General features: G+C 31.7%; 1 protein-coding gene and 1 long non-coding RNA gene across 7 annotated transcripts in view; one reads left to right on the top strand and one right to left on the bottom strand.

The window, feature by feature from the left end:
- LOC143264811 (uncharacterized) overlaps positions 1-20,266 on the top strand; it is a 264,256-nt gene that overhangs the window by 33,232 nt on the left and 210,758 nt on the right. The gene's annotated exons all lie outside the window — the stretch shown is intronic.
- The window catches only part of LOC100874639 (uncharacterized), a 133,991-nt gene that overhangs the window by 21,349 nt on the left and 92,376 nt on the right, over positions 1-20,266 (bottom strand). The window contains exon 3 of the mRNA XM_076533681.1: positions 7,687-7,789. Within this exon, the coding sequence (XP_076389796.1) occupies positions 7,687-7,776 (90 nt within the window). The 5' untranslated portion in view covers positions 7,777-7,789. The remainder of the gene's footprint in view (positions 1-7,686; positions 7,790-20,266) is intronic.

The following is a 20,266-nucleotide window of genomic DNA, read 5'->3' as shown; positions in this document are numbered from 1 at the left end:
ATCATTAATTTCATCGAAACTCGGTTCACACCGAGTGAAAGTGCCAAAAAATCGGCGTTAATTTTGCGCCATGAGAAAAACAATTACCGGACGTGGTAGAACGGTGAATTTCAGATAATTGCGTTTCGCGCAAAAACAGCTCGGCCTTGTTCGCGATTCGAACGGATTTCGATTGCTGTTGCGGTGAAAAAAGCGCGACAAGAAAAATCGTTTTGTTATTGCCGCGATTAAAGTATCCCTTGGAAACTTCGCGAACGGTTTCATTTCGTTCGAATTAACGACAGAGTCTCGATGCGGTCAGCAGGACCACAGGGTACAAGCGAAACGAATGAAATTATCCGCGATCGAAAGAAGCAAACCGTGAAACGACAATGGCAGCCTCCTCGAACAAGAAAAATACTTTCTGCACTGCAGAAGTAAAATAAAATATTGTTATCGCGCCACGTTTATGATCATTTTTACGTTTGTATCTAGAATTACATTTAATTACCCATTGCAAAATGGCGGAAAATTTTCAAAAGTTGAATATTTTGGTTGTACAGGATTGTAAAGAATTTATGATCGAATTTAATAATTGTAATTTTATTATTCAATGTTTTACTAGCTTATTATGTTCCAAATTGTAGAGTACAGTTCCTGAATATTTTTGAGTATACTCATAGTTAGGTTTGTATAAATGACGGGAAAATATAAACATTGAATATTTGGTTGTACAGGCTTATACAGAACTTATGAATGGGTCTAGTAATTATAATTTTATTATTTACTGTTTTATCTTTATTATATTTCACATTGTAGAATATAATGCGTGACGACTCTCGAGATTTATGAATATAGGAATGTATATTATTCAACTTTAAAATTGCATCATTTAAAAATGTATCATTTAAAAAATTTAGTACACTGAACGTTTTCAAGCAAACATATTTTCAAATTGGCCAGCTTTCTTTCTCTAAATTGCAAATCATTCAGCGTTCAGATTTTTAAAGTTCCAAGTTTTCACATTTTACCCAACAGAAAATAAATCACACGACCGTTTATGTAAACACGACATCGAATTAAAACGGGTTAAATCTTTTAATCCTTTTCACCGTACGAGCCACAAGTAAACATTCTCTTCTAAGAACAAGTTTCCTCCGTGGGTAAGTTATTTCGTAATTTCTTTTATTTTGTCTCCGTAATCGACTTACATATCTCGCGTAACAGCCAACGCTTCTAATGAACTGGAGGTTCGATATTACGGCCGGTTTACATCGACGCGATTAAAACGGCCAGGTTCTATCAACCTATCGAACGCGACACGATGTTCGTTCGCTGAACATTAAGCCACGCCGTTTATAATGAACCGTGCCGTCGATTAATTAGGCTCGTGCCATATTGCCGGAACAATTAATAAACCCTCATCGGTAATTACGATGGCAGGGTGGTGAAGTAGGGAGAGAAGGGGACGGGGGATGTTTTATACACGACGACTCGTATCGTCTCAACCGATCAAATTACATTAGAACAGACAGTGTCTTTGTACATTGGCGTAACTAGAATTTTTAAGATGGGTTAGCTATCTTCGATAATATGTAGTGTTAATAGTGGTATATTAGATAATAGTGTTAATAGCGGTATCTTAGATAATAGTGTTAGTGTTCCTCATTCCATAGGTATGATCGAAAAGCTTTTAAAAATTTAGGGAAATATAAATTTGGAAATATAAACATTGAAAAATTGGATACTTTGGGGATGTCGAAACTGAGAAATTTGAGAAATTAAGGATTTAATATCTGGAAGATTTTGGAAATTTTGAAATTCGAAAATGTAAATAATTGAAGTATTGGAAAGGTGTGAAATTAGGAAATTACGATGCTTGGAATTAGAAAAATTAAGAATTGAAAAATTTGCAGCTTAGGAAATAAATAAATTGAAAATGCAAAAAAGTCAGAAATATGACATATGGGAAATTAAAAAATTAAAAATTTTGGAAATTTGGTAAATTAAATATGTGGTAAGTGGCAAAGTAGGGACATTAAAAAATTACGTAACTGGAAAAATTAGGAAAGTGAGAAATGGAGAACTCAAATAATTGGAAATGTGGAAAATTCAGAAATTGGAATTTGAGAATTTATAAATCAACAGATCTAGGATTGTTGAAAATCAAATGATTCAATTGAATAATTTAATTTGAAAATTATTTTATTTTTTACATCTTATAATTATAAATTTGACCCAGTTACGCCAATGTTCCTTCCATCATAACATCTGTTTATTCAATAATTCACGAGGTTAGAGTTGGGAAATATTCTGCTCCTGGCTAACGGTGTTATTTTGTTTCCTTTAAGGCTCGTTTACATTGTCCATGTTACTAGACACCCTCGTGTCTGTCTCCTGGGACGGTTTGCATCATTTATCAGCGGTCAACTCGAAACCACTGTTTGATTTCAGGCTTTTGCAGGCTACGAGTTCAGTATGTTGGGTGGTTTAATTAATTCTCTGACGAGAATTATGAGACCTTGTAATTAATCAATTTCAATGGCACTCGAACAATTGCAGGCAAATGAGTTTAGTCGAAAGCTCATTAAATAAATTTTGCACCTTCCGCATCCTAGGAAATTTATTTATGGGAACTATTTGAAACTTGATTCAAAGGAATTAGATCCATTTTCGTGAATATGTCTCGCATTCGTGTCCATTGTTTACAATTTTTCAAACAATTGTTTTATCTTTATTATATTTCAGAAATAACGAAGAATTATTGTTATTTTATCTTTATTATAATTTAGATATAACAATGGACGTACTAATAGAATAATAATATAAAATTATATTTAAATAAAAAAAAATTATTTTACCTTCATATTTTACACTTTTTCCGTTGCAAGACATCTATAATTTTAAAATAATTATCATATAACTAGTGGAATAAGTGATATTTAACTTTTAAATTAGAAAAAAAATATAATTTTGTAATGGGCATTTCGATAATTAAGTAATTATAGTTTATGTGATTCAGCGAATGGCTCGAGAGTGACTAATCATTGTTCGTAAAAGAAATGCAATTAAGTACACTCGGACGCAAAAAATTAATTGCCAGCCATATCGAGTTATAAGAAATTGCTTTAATAAAGCCGAGAACAAACATCATCACTTTTGCTTGAATAGAAACGATAATATTATGGAACGCGAATGAAAAACGGTTGTAAAAAGCATCGCAGATCTGATTTTAAGATCGAACATTTGCAAACTAATTGGTTACGTTCCATGGCTGTTAGTTATTAAGAAACAGTCGGAGAGAGTTGTGCCAAAAATAAAATTACTTCGATTTATTTATTACTACAATTACGTCATATGTAGACGAGGAACTTGTAATAAATTATAATACTTTCATGAAAAATAACAAAGGGATTATATGTGTATTTAGCATAAAAAGGCTATGAATGTCAGTCACATATTATACTTTCTCTTTTTTCTTATTCAAATATGCATCCGATCAGTGATAACACAGTTTATACCGTATGAGTCATTCATACCTGACGATAGCTCTTTTCGACAAAATATTTTTACATAATTGAGATGGACAGTGAATCATTTTGGGTCGAAGAATTAATTCATAATTTTTAATAATTTATATTTATTATATAAAATATTTCTATGTTTGTTATTAAGAATGTTACATATTAAATATTTGAACTCTTAATATCAAGAATTTAAAATATTTGATACTGTAATATTTAATATTAAACATGTTATATTTTAATATTTGAATACCAAAAACATTAAAATTGCTGATATTGAGAACGTTTTAATTTATATTGCTTATATTCAAAGCAAGAATTGAATAATTAAGGTTAGGAAATTTAAAAATTGGAATTAAATTCTCGAATAACGGATTGATACGTTATACCCCATTAACAGGTTAATAGTTCATTGAGCGAGCGAGCCGAAGGCGAGCGAAGCTCTTATACTTGACTTTGCAACTTCTTTGTCCGCGTTTTTCTTTTGCACCACTCAACCAATTTTCATCAAATTTTGCACGCACATGCGTATGTACATCCAGATGGACATAGAAAAAGAAAATTTTAAATTGGACGTACCACGGAGGAATAATCACCGAAAAACCAGATCCCCGTAGACTTCAATGCAAAATTGAATTTGCTCGCGCTTTTGTACTTGACTTTTCAACTTTTTTGTCCACGTTTAACTATTTTTGCTTTAGCGTGAAATTTACTCGCTTGCTCAACATTGTTAGGTTAGGCGCGGAACGCCTCAATCGAACAGACCTAGTATTATTATGCACTACAGTAAGCATGACTATATCTAATGATAGTATTAAGGTTTAATAGATAGTATTGCCGTGAACTATACTCTTTCCAAGATTAACCCCTTTATCTACAAGCTTTTCGGCAGTTGCGATAGTCATTATTACTACAGTGTTAAGATAACTAAAGACCGTTGAAATATTAGGTACATTTTAAACATTTTAACCGATCTTCAATTATACAAATTACAATTTATAGTACAAATACGATTTAGGTTTGTCAAGGGGTTAAAACTATAAATAGATAGAGCATAATCATCAAATGAATAATTGACGTATATTTATCAACGAAGAAAAATTATTCTTTACTAAACACAAAACTAATCTTCTTTTCTTCAATTTCGTAATGTATGTATGTCCGTTGAATAATCTTACGCAACGTGCAGAAAGTTGGAACTATGGGTAAGAAGATTTTTCTGTGCATTCGAGCATGCAACAGAGTTGAAAGAAACATTCACGGAAGAATCGACAAGGAAATTGGATGAAAATCGAAAGGGGCTCGAAACAGTCAACACGAAATCAAAAAATCACGTTCCAATGACTAATCGTCCTTGACCAGTGAGGGACATTTGTACATAGATGTATAGGGGCATTAATTCATAATGTATTTTTCAACTTCTTGGTTTTAAAATTTGAATATTTAAGAATTTGAACATTTGGATATTAGAACATTTAATAATTTGAATATTTGGACATTTGGGCATTTGAACATTTGAACATTTGAACATTCGAACATTTAAGAAATAGGAACTTTCGAAATTAGAATATACAAATTGAAATTAGAATATATTTCTAATCATATGAATTTAAAACAGTTATGTTCCCACCTTTCTAAATTTCTCAATTTGAATATTGAGAAATTTAATAATGTGGAAATTTCTAAATTTCAAACTTTAACAATTGGCCTCTGAAATTAATAAATTGAATTTGTAAAATTCTAATTTTTCAAATTGCGTAGTTACCTAATTTCTAAGTATTTTAACTTGGAAGTTTAATAAATTACACATTTGGAAATTTCAAATTTCTATACTTCTAAATTTGTACATAATACAATTGGATATTTCTATAAACATAAATTTTGAAAATTTGGCTTTCCATATTTCTATATCTATAAATTAAAAAATTTCTCAAATTTCTAAATCTCTCTTTCTTCAAATTTCTAAATTTCACACTTTGAAAATTTGAAGTTTTCACATTTGCATGTTTCTAAATTTCCAAGTTTCTAAATCTCAAACCTTTTTAATTTGTTTTAGAGTCGTAGAACTGTAATAATAAGATCTCATTCTACATACATCTGCGCACACGTGTCCATAACCTACACGACAGATATATAATCTGCACATCACTGTCCCTAGCAACCAAAGCTTCAAAGTAGCAGCTGTTTTTCGTCGACCAATGTTTCTGAAGTCGTTCGATGAAAATTGATCGCAAGAAACACGAAGTGAAAATGTTATGGTCTCGACACCATGTATTAGTTTTTGCTACCGTGTCCTGCTACCTTTCTCCGTTGATTACTCAAATAATATTAGAAAAAGAGAAATTTTATTGGGTACATTTATAAAACGGGACAAACCCGTAGTGAAATGCGAAAGAGTAGAAAATCTGATGTTTTAAACAGTTTGGAAAGTGGATAACTTTTCAAGGTATGCGTAAACTTTTCTCTGCCATAAAATTGGGACGACAGGAACATGGAATTTGTAAAACCATAAAATCTTAGATCAATGAGAAATTAACCTATAAATCGTGCTGAGTTGCGAATTTTCACCTATAATATTTACAATTCATGCAAATATATAGAATTTTTGTATATTAATATACAAAATATAGAATTATTTATAGAATTTTTGTATATTAATATACAAAATATAGAATTATTTATAGAATTTTTGTAGACTGAATCTATTCAAACTTTCAAATATTTTATTTATGTTTTGAATCTCTCAAATCAAATTATTTTGTTAATTTATCGATTCGCGAATTTGTACATTTAGAAACATGAATTTCTCTGACTTGGATAATATGAAAATTTATACTATAAAAATTTAAAGATCTTCTATTGAAAACTTGTACATTTTTAAATTTGATAATTTGGTACGATATTTTGTCTCTCAAAAAATTTACACTTCAAAGTTCTCTATATCAAACGACATCAATTCAAGCATAAAATTAACTTTCCATTTTATTCAAATATAAATAAATGGCACATTAAATAAAAAAAATCAATTTTTTAAAACTACACTTTGCTTAATTAAGCATTTCAGCAATTCAATAATTAATTGAATGAAAATGAATGTAATGTCGGATTTTATTAAAATGTAACTGGAGAATCTTCGATTTATCCGCGATCTAGATTCATTGAAGGATGAATGACAGAGAAAGGCGGGATCGATGAATCAATCTATTGAAGAGGGAGGCGAACGCAATGGACAGACTTTCCTTGGTCGTTTCGGTTTCAGGTAGCCATTTGTTCTAGCAGAACCGACACCGGTTTTCTGGGTCGCACCTCTCACTGGCCTATACTTGCACTCCTGGCAAAAGTGCCTATTGAATTTGCAACCGGCACTTGTCTGGTGAACGGACTTATCGATTCCGGATCGAATTTGTTTCTGACCTCGACAAGGATACTGGATGTCGTTGTCCTTAATAAACGTTCGCTTTTACGTTCAATATCCGTACTCAAATATCTAATTCCATTCATTTTTATAGTAATTATATAGTGTTTGCATTGGATTCCAATTGCTGATTTCAGCTTCATTTAATACTATTTATTTAAATTATCACACGTCAGTTTAATTGAATTTAATTTAGTTCGACCTAGTTTGGATTGGTTTGATTTAGTTTGATTTGATTTGATTCATTTTAATTTGGTTCAGTGTAGGTTTACTTGATTTGGTATAGTTTGGATTATTTTGGTTTGATTTAGTTTATGTTGGTTTGACTTACTTTGAAATGATTTAATTTAGTTTGATTCAATTGGATCTAATCTGATTCTCTTTGACTTGGCTTGATTTAGTGTAATTTACTTTAATTTCGATTCGGTTTAATTTCAATTATATTGATTTCATTTAGTTTAATTTAATTTGACTTGGTTTTGATTTGGTCTGACAATTTGACTCCACTCAATTTACTTTGATTCAGTTTGGTTTAGTTTGTATCATTGAGTTTTGCAATAATTTTTATAATTATTAATTCCCTTAAATTTCAATTCCTTAAATTATTGTAAATTTTTTGGTCCAGTTTGTAATTTTTTTAAGATATTAACTTTTGCTACTCCATAATTATTGTTTGATTTGATCTGCAAATCTTTAAGAAGCTGACAGTATTACAGTTCGATTTACGATAGCTGTAATTTAATGATTTTTTTATTGAAGCATTATTACCTCCAGCTGAACACCAAAGAGATCTCGCGATCTACCAGGTCTTGATGTTTCTAACTCCTGCATTTCGGCTTCACTCTCTGCCAGTCCCATTTCTCTTAAATATCTGCAACACCAAACGCAATATCTATTATATTAATAATATAAAAGTAATATTTGTTATATTAACAACAATATGTAATATCTATTATATTAAAATCTATATAATGTAAATATTTTTCAGACATATTATGTTCAAGTTTTTTTTATTAAATTAAATATATAGTGCTCTGCATAAATATACCAATCCCCTTTATTTTCTATTGAAAATTATAAGTAATATTCTTTAAATACCAATTCGTAATGTGTAAATATTCAGTTGATTGGCATAGTAATTAATTTTCAGTCCCATAAACATACCAACCGTAAAAAAAACTGTAATATTGCGTTTTATATAAAAAAATACAAGATCTGATCATTTATTGCATTCTCATCGCCAAAAAGTATGTAGACAATTCAGTTTGGCAAACTACCAACAAGATTTTTACTACACATACTTTTTACACAAATTTTCTATTGATTTATTTATTTTATTTTCGGCAAATCATCCTAATGTACGTGCAGATTTATACCTGGATACATTATCCTGCATAAATATTAAATTTTCTTTGTGGTGTTCTGACCAATCGGGCTTTAAATAATTTTGTAATACATCAATATAATGATTACTGTTCATTTTGTGGGAATAAATGCTATTGAGCTTTTCCCGTGAACCGAGAAACATATTCACACCATAACCGAACCGCCATCAAAATTACGTTTCGGAAAATATTTCATATTTTCACATATTATATCAATAACAATGAAAATTATTTGGTCCATCTACATTGAACTTCCTCTCAGCACTAAATATAGCCTACAAAAAACAAATTGTAACTATAGAACATTTATTTTTTGTAAAATAAATATTCTTACTAACATTTTTCCAATCAGTACTCGTATTTGCTTTAGCAAATTAAAGTCTCTCTGATTTTTCTTCCTCAACCTCCTCCCCCTAGGCATCGTTATCATTTTTAGCTGAACAATATGTAGAGGTGCTACAATGGTTTTACGGATGGTATTTTTTGCAGCATTTAATTAGTAATGATCTTGCAATTGAACTAATGACATTATCGAGTTAGCAGTTAATCGTAAAATTTGATGTTCATCTAAGGAGACACTTTTGTAAGCAATCTGAACACTCTGTCTTGTCACGATTACATGTTTTACTAATATAATCGCCAATAACACCTTTTGAACCTATTAGTTTCGCTGCATAACCATAATCTTTGCCTTCAACGCGAAAAGCATCCATCATGACTTTTTCTCCATGAGGCATTTCACTTTCTAACCATTATACATATACGAATCTTACGAATGTAAAATAAAACAAATGAGGGTAACATAATGAATTTTACTTATGACGCAGTTGACACTAACATAAGGAGACTGTATATGGTTGTTGTATTTATGAAACGCCTAACAGGTTTTATTAAACCCAGCTTAATATTTACACTAATACAGCAATCTTCTTTTGCACAATATATTTTCTATGCACTAATTAATATTTAAGAAACAGTGATCCTAATTTCCTATAAAAAACATAAATCAACAAAAATATGAAAGGTTGATATATTCTACGTACTGTACTAAGAATTTAACTCCTGCTGCAGGGATAATTTATTTTAGTATACACTGCGGTGCAGAACTATAGCACCACCTATATTTTTAGTAGATTCTGACTCTGGAATAACAATACATAAAAATCATCCATATGAAATTGAAGGGTATAGTGAACAATGAACTTCAGTAAAAATTTGTTGATATTATTTTATTATATAAGAAAATATAACATGAAAATTGATTTTTCATCGTTGCATAACTATAGCACCATGTGAATGAATGTCAAATATGTACACACGAATTTGATTTTAATAACTTGTAAGGCCTCCTTGTTTTGTTATAAGTTGAAAAATTCTATCTGGCATGCTCTCGATGAGTTTCTGAAAAATTCGGTAGCTAATTTCATTACATGCTTTTAGTATTGCGTTTTTTAGTTCTAAAATATTTTCATACGTTGTCCTGTTGGAAAGTTCAATTAATTGCATCATATTCGTTTATAAAAGGTAACAAGTTGTTGCGATAAAATTGTGATGTACTCACCACTAGCCATCTTTTTCGATGGAAAAGTCAATTACAACATGCCATCAACGCAAAAGGCACCCCAAACCATAACACTTCGTCCGCCAAAATTTCTTTTTGAAAAGTATTGTGGTTCTTTTCGGAGATCTCGTCAATATGAATTATAGCCGTTCGGACCATCAAGATTAAACTTTTTTTCGTCCGAAAATATAACCTTATTATCAATGATAGAAGTTTAAGTAAATTGGTGTAAAAAGATTTTGACATCTAAGGTTAACTTACGCTTTTCCAGTCGCGATGCATGTTCGCTCGAGCGTATTCAAGCCTTGCAACATTATGCCGTGGTAAAAGTTTTGCTGCAGATTTTAATTTCTGCTTCTCCATGTTGGGATTACTTTTCAAAACTCAACGTACTGTCCACAGTGAAATATTTAAGTTGAGTTCCTTTTTAATTTTGTTTCAACTGTTTTGGATGTTATTGGCTGCTTTTACAATTGCTCGTTCGGTACGGGGACTCAATTTTTCCTTTGAACCATCCTTTTTATTATTGCCATAATTAACGGAATTATTTAAGAAAATCAAAATGACTTTATGTAAGCGGCTTAGCTTACGGGCAATTTCCCGAACACTAATTTTATCCTCCTTAAACACCAAAACTTTGGTTATGTGGCATTGTTCAACAAAGAGTATTGTCAAATTTTAATTTGTATTTGAATAAGAATGTAATTATTTAGCTTCAGTGAGTTTGTAGTGAGCTGGATGGAGAGAAGTTAATTTAATGACATTGGTGCTATAGTTACGCAACAAGCCAAAATCACATTTTCAATTATATCATTTCTAATAGAAGAGCAACTTCAATGAGACTTAATATAAAATTTATTGCGACCCATACCATTTCATCTTTTGTAATTGATTTTTTGCATTTTAACTCTGAATTACAGAACAACCAAAATAGTAGATGGTACTATAGTTATGCACCGCAGTGTAGTAGCAGATATTAAATATACTACTATGACGAAAGGAGTATACATATCAGAGAAAAGATCGTTAGATATATCAAGGTTAATAAGCTTCAAGGATTTTAAATCTGATTGTTCTTAAACAATAGATGACGCATTACTTCGTTCTTGACTGATTACAAAAAATATGAATATTAATTCAACGTTGCAATAAATCTGTTGTAACACGAACATTCTATATATTTATAGAAAGAATGAAGGACACTTATTTGACCTCATTTCTTTAACTTAAAATCAAATCGAAAACCTTAACACTTTGCTGTGCATGCAACGTGAGCAAGTGATCAAACTTTCTATTAATACAACGGTCATTAAACGTTCATTTATCCGAAAGATCAAGAAACGCGTCATATCATTAAAAAGTTGTGGCGTAGAAGGAACTGGAAAGTAACTTATCCTAGGTAAAACGTGTTACGAAATGTACTCAGTTGTGACTAAACACTTGCTGACTAAAAACTTGCAAACTGGAAACTCATGAATAGATAAAATCGATGTAGCCTTCAGCAGTGCGTAGCAGAAACATCTACTTCTATTTTGTCATTCATTCTGACTGACTAGATATTTATAAAAAAAAAAATGTTTAATTGTTATCATTTTGATAACAGAAGGTTTTATGTAATTATGCCCTGTAGCGAGATTATGCTCTTGTTTTGTATTGCGTTGAGAAATTGGGAAGTTTGAGAATTTTGGGATTTGAAGATTTGGGTACTTAGAGATTTGGTGATTTACAGAATTTGGAGATTTTTAGAACATTGTACATTTGAAGATTTGGGTATTAGAAGATTGGAAATATAAGAATTTTGAAATTTAGATGTAAGGAACTGGAATTGTAGGAATTTAAAAATTTGGGAATTCGGGGATGTACGGATCTGGGAATATGTAGACTCAGAAATGTGGGGACCTGGGTATGTAGGGATCTGAGGATATGGGGATGCAGAGACGTGGGGGATGTGCGATCATGGAATGCGTGAATCTGCAGATGTAAAGATCTAGAGATGTGAGGATCTGGAGATGTGAGGATTTGGTGATGCGTGGATTTACGAAATTGGTTGTTTAGATATTTCGGAAGTTGGAAATTTAGGAATAAAGGAACTCGAAAATTTGGAAATTGGGGATTATGAAGATTGTAACTTTTGAGGATTTAGAAATTTAAGAATTTGCTGATTTGAAAATGTAGGAATTTAGAGATTTGGAAATTTATAAATTTCTGGATTTAGCAAATTAGGGATTTGGAGATTTAGAAATGACTGATTTTGAAATTTGGAATTTGAAGCTTCTAGAAATTTGGATATCTAGAAATGTGGAATTGTGAAAACTTTCCTCTTGGAAATGTGAGATGCGGGAAAATATAAAATTTGTAACTTTAGATGTGAAAACACTATCTTTTATATCGTCACTTTCCTTAATGAAGGAAGGTTCAATAATTTCCCTAACATCACCTATTACGTCGCCATTTTTACCCTGCACGACGATTAGTCTCTTTACAACGATATTGACCTTTTGCATAATCGCATAAACTATCGTGAGCTCTATTTTCACGTTTCACCATATCATGTATACGAAACTATTCCTATGATAGAACCTCTTACAACAGCGCCTGCTTTAAATGACCTTATTTGTAATGGACTCGATAATATTCGACTAAAGATCGATGTATAAATATAATAATCGAAGAAATCGACAGAACTGGTATTTAGAAACTCAGGCAGAGTTCAAGGCAGGTTCAGGAAGGCTATTGGTGCAGCTATGTTGAAATATCATGGGTTAGAGGCGGAAGCAAAGGAGTTCAGGAGGTAGCAACGCTAACGGGATCACCGATACGGATTATTAGCGTTCTCTTGACGTATGCGTACACATGTACAGTCAACAGCAAAATCTGACTTCCCTAGGAAAAATAAATTTCCCAGCAATTTAGGGGAAAAATCTTTTTATTCGTTGATCTTTAGTCATTTTTGGGAAAATAACAATTTGGGGATGGTTTAGTATTCTGAGGGACATAACATTTAGGAATTTTGGGATTTGGATTTTACCTCTTGGAGTTCATAAAATCTGGAGATTTAAAATTTGGAAATTTATTTGAAAACTTAAGAATTTGTGAATTTTGGGAATATGAAAATTAAAGAGTTTGGCATTTCAGGAATTTACAGATCATGGTATTCAGAAATTTAAAAATATATAGATCTGAAGATTTGGACGCATAGAAATTTCTGAATTTGAAGATTTGAGGACTATTTGATTTAAAGTCTATAAATATAACAGTCTAAAGAGCATTTAGATATTTAGAAATTTACTATTTTAGAAAGAGTAACTTAAAAATTTGAAAATTTGGCAATTGAAAAATTGAAAAATTGAAAAATTGAAATTTGAAAAATTGAAAAATTGAAAAATTGAAAAATTGAAAAATTGAAAAATTGAAAAATTGAAAAATTGAAAAATTGAAAAATTGAAAAATTGAAAAATTGAAAAATTGAAAAATGGAAAAATTGAAAAATTGAATAATTGAAAAATTGAAACATTAAAAATTGAAAAATTCGAATATTCAAAAACTGAAACGGTTAGAAATTTAGAAGTATGTTTACGCAAGTGTACCTGCATAGAATAGGTCGGTCAAACGCGACCACAAAATCGGCCAATACGCGACTAATCTCAAAATCGAATGCTACATCACCATAAGGGAATTTTTTTGTTTCGTTTTTCACGCTGTAGATGAATGAGTCACCATGACTATTGCAAGATCAGCCACCGCGGTTGTGGCGGAATTGCGAGCGACCGCGTTAAAGCGATTTAGCGAAATTCCCGCAGGCTTCTCTCCTTTCTCTCTCTGTCCCCCTTTCTCCGTTTCTCTTCGTCTGTTTTGCAGTAAACGTTGTGTAAATGAAAGTTTGCCGGGATAATCGGCACGACGCTAGAGTTTATTCTTCACAGATTTATCTGTCTTCTCTTTCGTTCTGATTTAAATGGTGACTGACAATGGCTCTCGGGACAATTTTGCGAATAGCTTTTGGAACTACGTTGGCTGTGGTGAATCGAGTTTATGATGGATCGTATTCTGTTGTTGCAGGTATTAGTTCTTTTTAACCTTTAGTGAGTCAATTCAGATAATATTTTTTAGTTCAAAATATTAGAAGTCAAATAATTATTTTAAAAATATTTGTGTACAAGTATTTTATTACTATAATTAAATTACTTTACTATGTTACTAATTTATTATTTTGTTGTTCTGCAATTTTATTGTTTTACAACCTTTTCCCTTTTACTATTTTACAACACTTACCATTTTAGTATTTTAGCATATTATATTTTACTGTTTTACCGTTTCTCTGTTTTATAATTCCACTCATTCACTATATTACTTTTCTACCATACCCTGTATTGCTAGTTTACTATTTCACTATATAAGTATGTTACTATATTCCGATTTTACTATTTTACTAAACCATTGCTCCATTGTACTACTTTTTTGTCATTATTACACTACTGTACTAGTATCAGAATTTCATTATACTATTACAGTACTACTATATTACAATTGCTATTTTACTGTTTACTTTACTTTTTATAGTCCTCACAGGATATCTGTTACACTTCTTTATTATTTAATTTTAATTCTAAAATGGACAAGCAAACACACTACTGAAAATTAATAGAATTGATTTATTACTTGCTGAATATTGAATATTAATAGATTTATCAGAAAATTAACTACTTTTTCATTTGTTTTAAAAAACAAGTATTCTTCCGATGCATCTAATTATATGACCAAATAAAATGACGAAAGTCTCTCGTTCTCAAAGAGCTTCACAAGCCTCATAAATAAGAATTTTATCGACCAATTTTTGAAACGTCTTCGAACGTGCGCAAATGCCTCAAATCTAAGCAATATAATTAACGACAACGTCTCGCAGCACGTGGTAGAAATGCATACGTAGATAAGTCGAGTGAAACGAAAGAAAAAGAACGGTGGTGGGTGTTAGTGCGATACAACTTGTCTAGATCTTGCTGGCAGATAAAACAACTCATAATAACCCAGAAGGCTGGCACTACCCTGGCAGGTTGTTATTGCCGCTTATTATTTATCCATCGTGGTCAGCTCGAGACGCATTGTTCGCTGTCTGTTTACACGAGTATACAGCGTCGAACACCGTCGTCCGTTCATTGGAACTTTAATTATTATTTCTTTCATGTGAGGACGTGAGCTCGATCGATCGTCAACGTCCCGTTGACACGTGGCCGCGTGATAAGGGAAAGGTGTACGACGTTCTGATAACGGACGCGCAAAGGCTGACAAAGAATTTTTCTCCCTGTAATCCATAATGGGGCTTGCGAGTTTTCGCAAGCGTCGTGGCAACGCGTGTTTTGAGCTCGAACGTTCCTCGTCAACTCCAACCCTTTCTGCTTCGATCGCTGCTCGTTGATCGTGTGTGCAATTGTACGTGGAAAAGGCTTAATGCTCCGAGAGCTTTCGACGACCACGTGAAAGCTTATTTACCTGCGACAGAGCGAGAGAAATATCGAGATCGAACGGTGATTTATGTTTTTAACCGACTTCGAAAAAGGAGGAGGTTACTCAATTCGATTAGTATATTTTTTTTTATTCTTTTTTTTTATTTTTTTTATTATTATTATTTTTATTTTCTATGTGTGCCCGCCTATTACGCCTATCTGGATGCACCGATCGGAACGAAACCTTTTGCATCTGGTAGGTTTTGACTCCCCATTGGTACCATTATCAAAAAATTTTTCATTTTTTAATTGCAAAGTGTTGTTATTGCAAAAATAAAATACTTTTAAGAAAAAAAATACACCGACTTCGAAATGCACTAAAAAGTATAAAATAATTTCTATTTCATTCAATCATACAATTACGTCACAGATATGAATGAAACCTATTTACTCGTTAGGTAGTGTATTAAATACATTTCAACCTTTTCGGAGGCGGCGCAAAATTAAAAGATTTTCTTGATCATGTCAACCTTTGGACAGTCGAACATAGGCAAAGCTTGTATAGCTATTTTTTTTTCTATACATATAACTCGACAGCACGCCGCGAAGTAGATGTTAGTGCGTATAGAATGTAACTATGGTCTATCTAGATTCATAGAGTATGCGACGGAAAGACTCGATCGCCGCATGTACTATAAAGATAGAGCCCATCTGCCGCAAATTTGGTAATCTCCGCGTCGTGGGCTCCGTTTATAGGTTCTTAGATCCATGGCTTCCACATGCGAACAAAGTCGATTCAATTTCATTTATATCAGAAACGTTGCGAAATGAAGATGCAGTCGTTACATTTACGTATATTACCAGATATATCTATAATGGTTCGTATTCTTTCTCAGGATTTATTAATTTCCAATACGCCATACCACAATCAACTGGTTATTGGCAGCAACGTTTACTGAGGTATTTTTAATTTTGCGTCGCCTCCGAAAAGGTTGAAATGTATTTAATACACTACCTAACGAGTAAATAGGTTTCATTCATATCTGTGACGTAATTGTATGATTGAATGAAATAGAAATTATTTTATACTTTTTAGTGCATTTCGAAGTCGGTGTATTTTTTTTCTTAAAAGTATTTTATTTCACGCTTTTTAGTGGAATGGGGAGAATTTTATAGGATACTGTGAGACAGTTCTTCCGGGCTTTTTTTTTGTCCGCGTAAATGCCATGAACATAATTAAGTAAAAGACAACATGGATATTCGTTTTTCAATTTTTTTTTTTATTAATTGTTGTAAAATTGGTAAATAAAATCGGCGATTGCATGTTGACTCATACACCACCAGAGGCACGGAGGCATACATAGAATTCAATATACAGTATTCACTCCGTAAATGTTAAAATTGTATCCCCACTACTGGGGGTATCCCCCTCGAAATCAGTCAAGAATGAAACACGATCGGTCGCCGAAACGACGAGGATCGAATATCGGTGAGACACATACTAATGCAAGCAAAGGAAAAGATTGTAACTTTCTTATTTCTTACTATTTTCATGAAACTATTACCGTTGTATTTGTCTAGATTTCCTGATTAAAATGACACCAAACATGATATAATTACGTTAACAATTGTGTGTGTAACGAGTGATTAAAGTTTTTAACGTAAAAGAGGACGGCGAATGGAAAAGAAAGAAAAGCAGAAGATTGACGCGTTCGGCAAATATGAAACACTCGTGCGTCTTCTGCCTTTTAAATTCAAAAATCAAAATTCTTTATTTTTGGAGTTTCATCAATGAAGCTTTGATTATCGTATTCGTCTCGTTTTTCTGATTAAAATGGTACCAAACACGGTATAATTAAAATCATAATTACTTGTATAGCAAGCCTTTAGAAGGAATTCGCACCTCTACCGTAAATGTTACATCCCAAACTTTTATGGCTTGTTACATAAGTAATTACGATCGTAATCATATCGTGTTTGGTGTCATTTTAATCAGAAAAACGAGACAAATACGATGGTAAAAGTTTCATTGACGAAAAACCAAAAATAAAGAATTTTAATTTTTAAATTTAAAAGACAGAACACGCACGAGTCTTTCATGTTTGCCGAACGCTCGAAACTCTATCCCTCTTTGTCTTTTGCATGGCTGTCTCTTTCTACGTTCGGCACACTACAAAGAATGTAGGACCTCTACCGTAAATGTACAATCGAGACCGGCAAAAGTAACATTTACGGAGTGAATACTGTATTAGTAACAATAGTTTTTCGCTAATAACTCGAAAACTAAAGCTTCCCCTTAATTGCGGATAAGGAAAAAGTTGTTCAGAATCGTGCCCCTGATAACATATTAAAAGGACATTAAAATCGTCCAAAGTTGATTTCAAAACTTTTCAACAATTTTTCGCTAATATCTCGAAAACTAAAGCTTTCCGCGAAATTTTTATATGAACAAAATTGTTCAGAATCATGTCCGTGATAAGATATTAAAAGCGCACTAAAATCGAGAAAAGTTTATTTCAAAAGTTGCCGGTTTTTTTGCAATAACAACACTTTGCAATTGAAAAATGAAAAATTTTTTGATAATGGTACCAATGGGGAGTCAGAACCTACCAGATGCAAAAGGTTTCGTTCCGATCGGTGCATCCAGCTAGGCGTAATAGGCGGGCACACATAGAAAATAAAAATAATAATAAAAAAAAAAAAAAAAAAAAAAAAAAAAAAATATACTGATCGAATTGAGTAACCTCCTCCTTTTTCGAAGTCGGTTAAAAACGGCAACTTTTGAAATAAACTTTTCTCGATTTTAGTGCGCTTTTAATATCTTATCACGGACATGATTCTGAACAATTTTGTTCATATACAAATTTCGCGGAAAGGTTTAGTTTTCGAGATATTAGCGAAAAGTTGTTGAAAAGTTTTGAAATCAACTTTGGACGATTTTCATGTCCTTTTAATATGTTATCAGAGACACGATTCTGAACAACTTTTTTCTTATCCACAATTAAGGGGAAGCTTTAGTTTTCGAGTTATTAGCGAAAAACTATTGTTACTAATATATTGAATTCTACGTATGCCTCCGTGTCTCTGGTGGTGTATGAGTCAACATGCAGTCGCCGATTTTCTACTGTTTCTACAAACACGTCTTGCCGGCCGATAAAAAGCGTGAAATAAAATAATTTTTAGAAAAAAAATACGCCGACTTCGAAATGCACTAAAAAGTATAAAATAATTTCTATTTCCTAATGAAGTAATTTCTATTTCATTCAATCATACAATTACGTAACAGATATGAATGAAACATATTTACTCGTTAGGTAGTATATTACATACATTTCAACCTTTTCGGAGGCGGCGCAAAATTAAAAGATTATTTTGAATATGTTATTTAATTTTGCGCCGCCTCCGAAAAGGTTGAAATGTATGTAATATACTACCTAACGAGTAAATATGTTTCATTCATATCTGTTACGTAATTGTATGATTGAATGAAATAGAAATTACTTCATTAGGAAATAGAAATTATTTTATACTTTTTAGTGCATTTCGAAGTCGGCGTATTTTTTTTCTAAAAATTATTTTATCGAGTTATTCGCTGATGAAGAATATTCGCCTTTCTGGTTGTACAGTTCGTGACAAGAAGCTTCACTTCTTTTTAGTTATCCCACATTTTTTAATTGTAATATTGATATTTAATCTGGCTAACGTACTATTTATAACAACGTTCGAAATATTATTTAACAGAAATAGTTTATTTTTAGGTTTCATGATGGATAAGTGCATGGATAAATGGTAGATTTATGTGAAATAATTAAAGAATTAAACCTTTCCCGTATTTTGATGAGTCTCACTCGCACTTACAGCTGAAATGTGACAAACCTTACTCAAATTTTGAATACTCCTTAACTTGAAATTTAGGTTCAGCTATAAGTTACATTATCAAGGATCCCTGAATATAAAATAGTTACATTTTAATTTTCTTTGTTCGTTTTAATGTTATAGTCCTGAATAGTTAGCCTTGACTGATGCATCTGTTAAATAAATGGTACGGGAAGGGGTTCATAGTAACGTATTATACATTTTATTTTAATATTCTGTGTACTTTCCATGTGATTAATTGGAAAATTCGATTTAGAAGAATGTCATACAATTTTTTATTGTTTTGATTCATATTTCGCTACTATTTTTGAATTGCAAGTCACGTACATTCTCATACTGTCGAATATTGTGTATTATTTTTATAGGCACCTCTCGTAAGTAGTCTTTGCACATTTTTTATTATGTTCATGTCAGGTAAACAAGCTAGCAAATTCAATTTATTTATTTAATGTTCCTGGAACCACTGTACAATTATGCGAATTGAAACAGTGAAAACATAGACAAACCAGACGAATATGTTGTTGTCACGTACTTGTTTTGCATAATTTCTGTATAATATTTTACTAACATATATCTTTTGAAAGACTGTATTACGGTCAGAAATTAGCAGGCTGTTACCGATAAATTTGATGTATTATGGTTACGTAAGTCATTTGGTATTATACGATTATTGGAAAAAGATTCGTGAACTTATATTTTTGTCGCAGACTGTACATTCAAGTGTAACGTAGGCTTTTGTTAGTTGAGATGTGATAGAGAAGTGTAAAGGTTAAGGATACGTTTTTAATAGGTTTCTCCCTAGAAACTCTTTAAAGTTCAAAGTTTAAAATATTGCGATTTTAGGATTTTAAGATTTTGTGACATTGAATTTTGGTGCTGTGGATTTTGTTATTTTGGGTCATTGGTGTATTTGAGTGTTGGAACTATGGAATTTTGTGACTTTTAAATTTCAAGACTTTGCATCTTCATAATTTAAAGATTTTGCAACTTTAAGATTTTGAAGAATAACATTTCGAGCAATTAGCTTTCGAGAAATGATCAGAATCGAATATGTCGTATTATAGACGTTCATGGACTTAATGAAC

This window comes from Megachile rotundata, chromosome 7, assembly GCF_050947335.1.
Source record: "Megachile rotundata isolate GNS110a chromosome 7, iyMegRotu1, whole genome shotgun sequence".
In the NCBI taxonomy this organism is placed as follows: domain Eukaryota; kingdom Metazoa; phylum Arthropoda; class Insecta; order Hymenoptera; family Megachilidae; genus Megachile; species Megachile rotundata.
The sequence above is the reverse complement of the archived record's forward strand: the minus strand, read 5'-3'. Positions and strand labels throughout refer to the sequence as shown.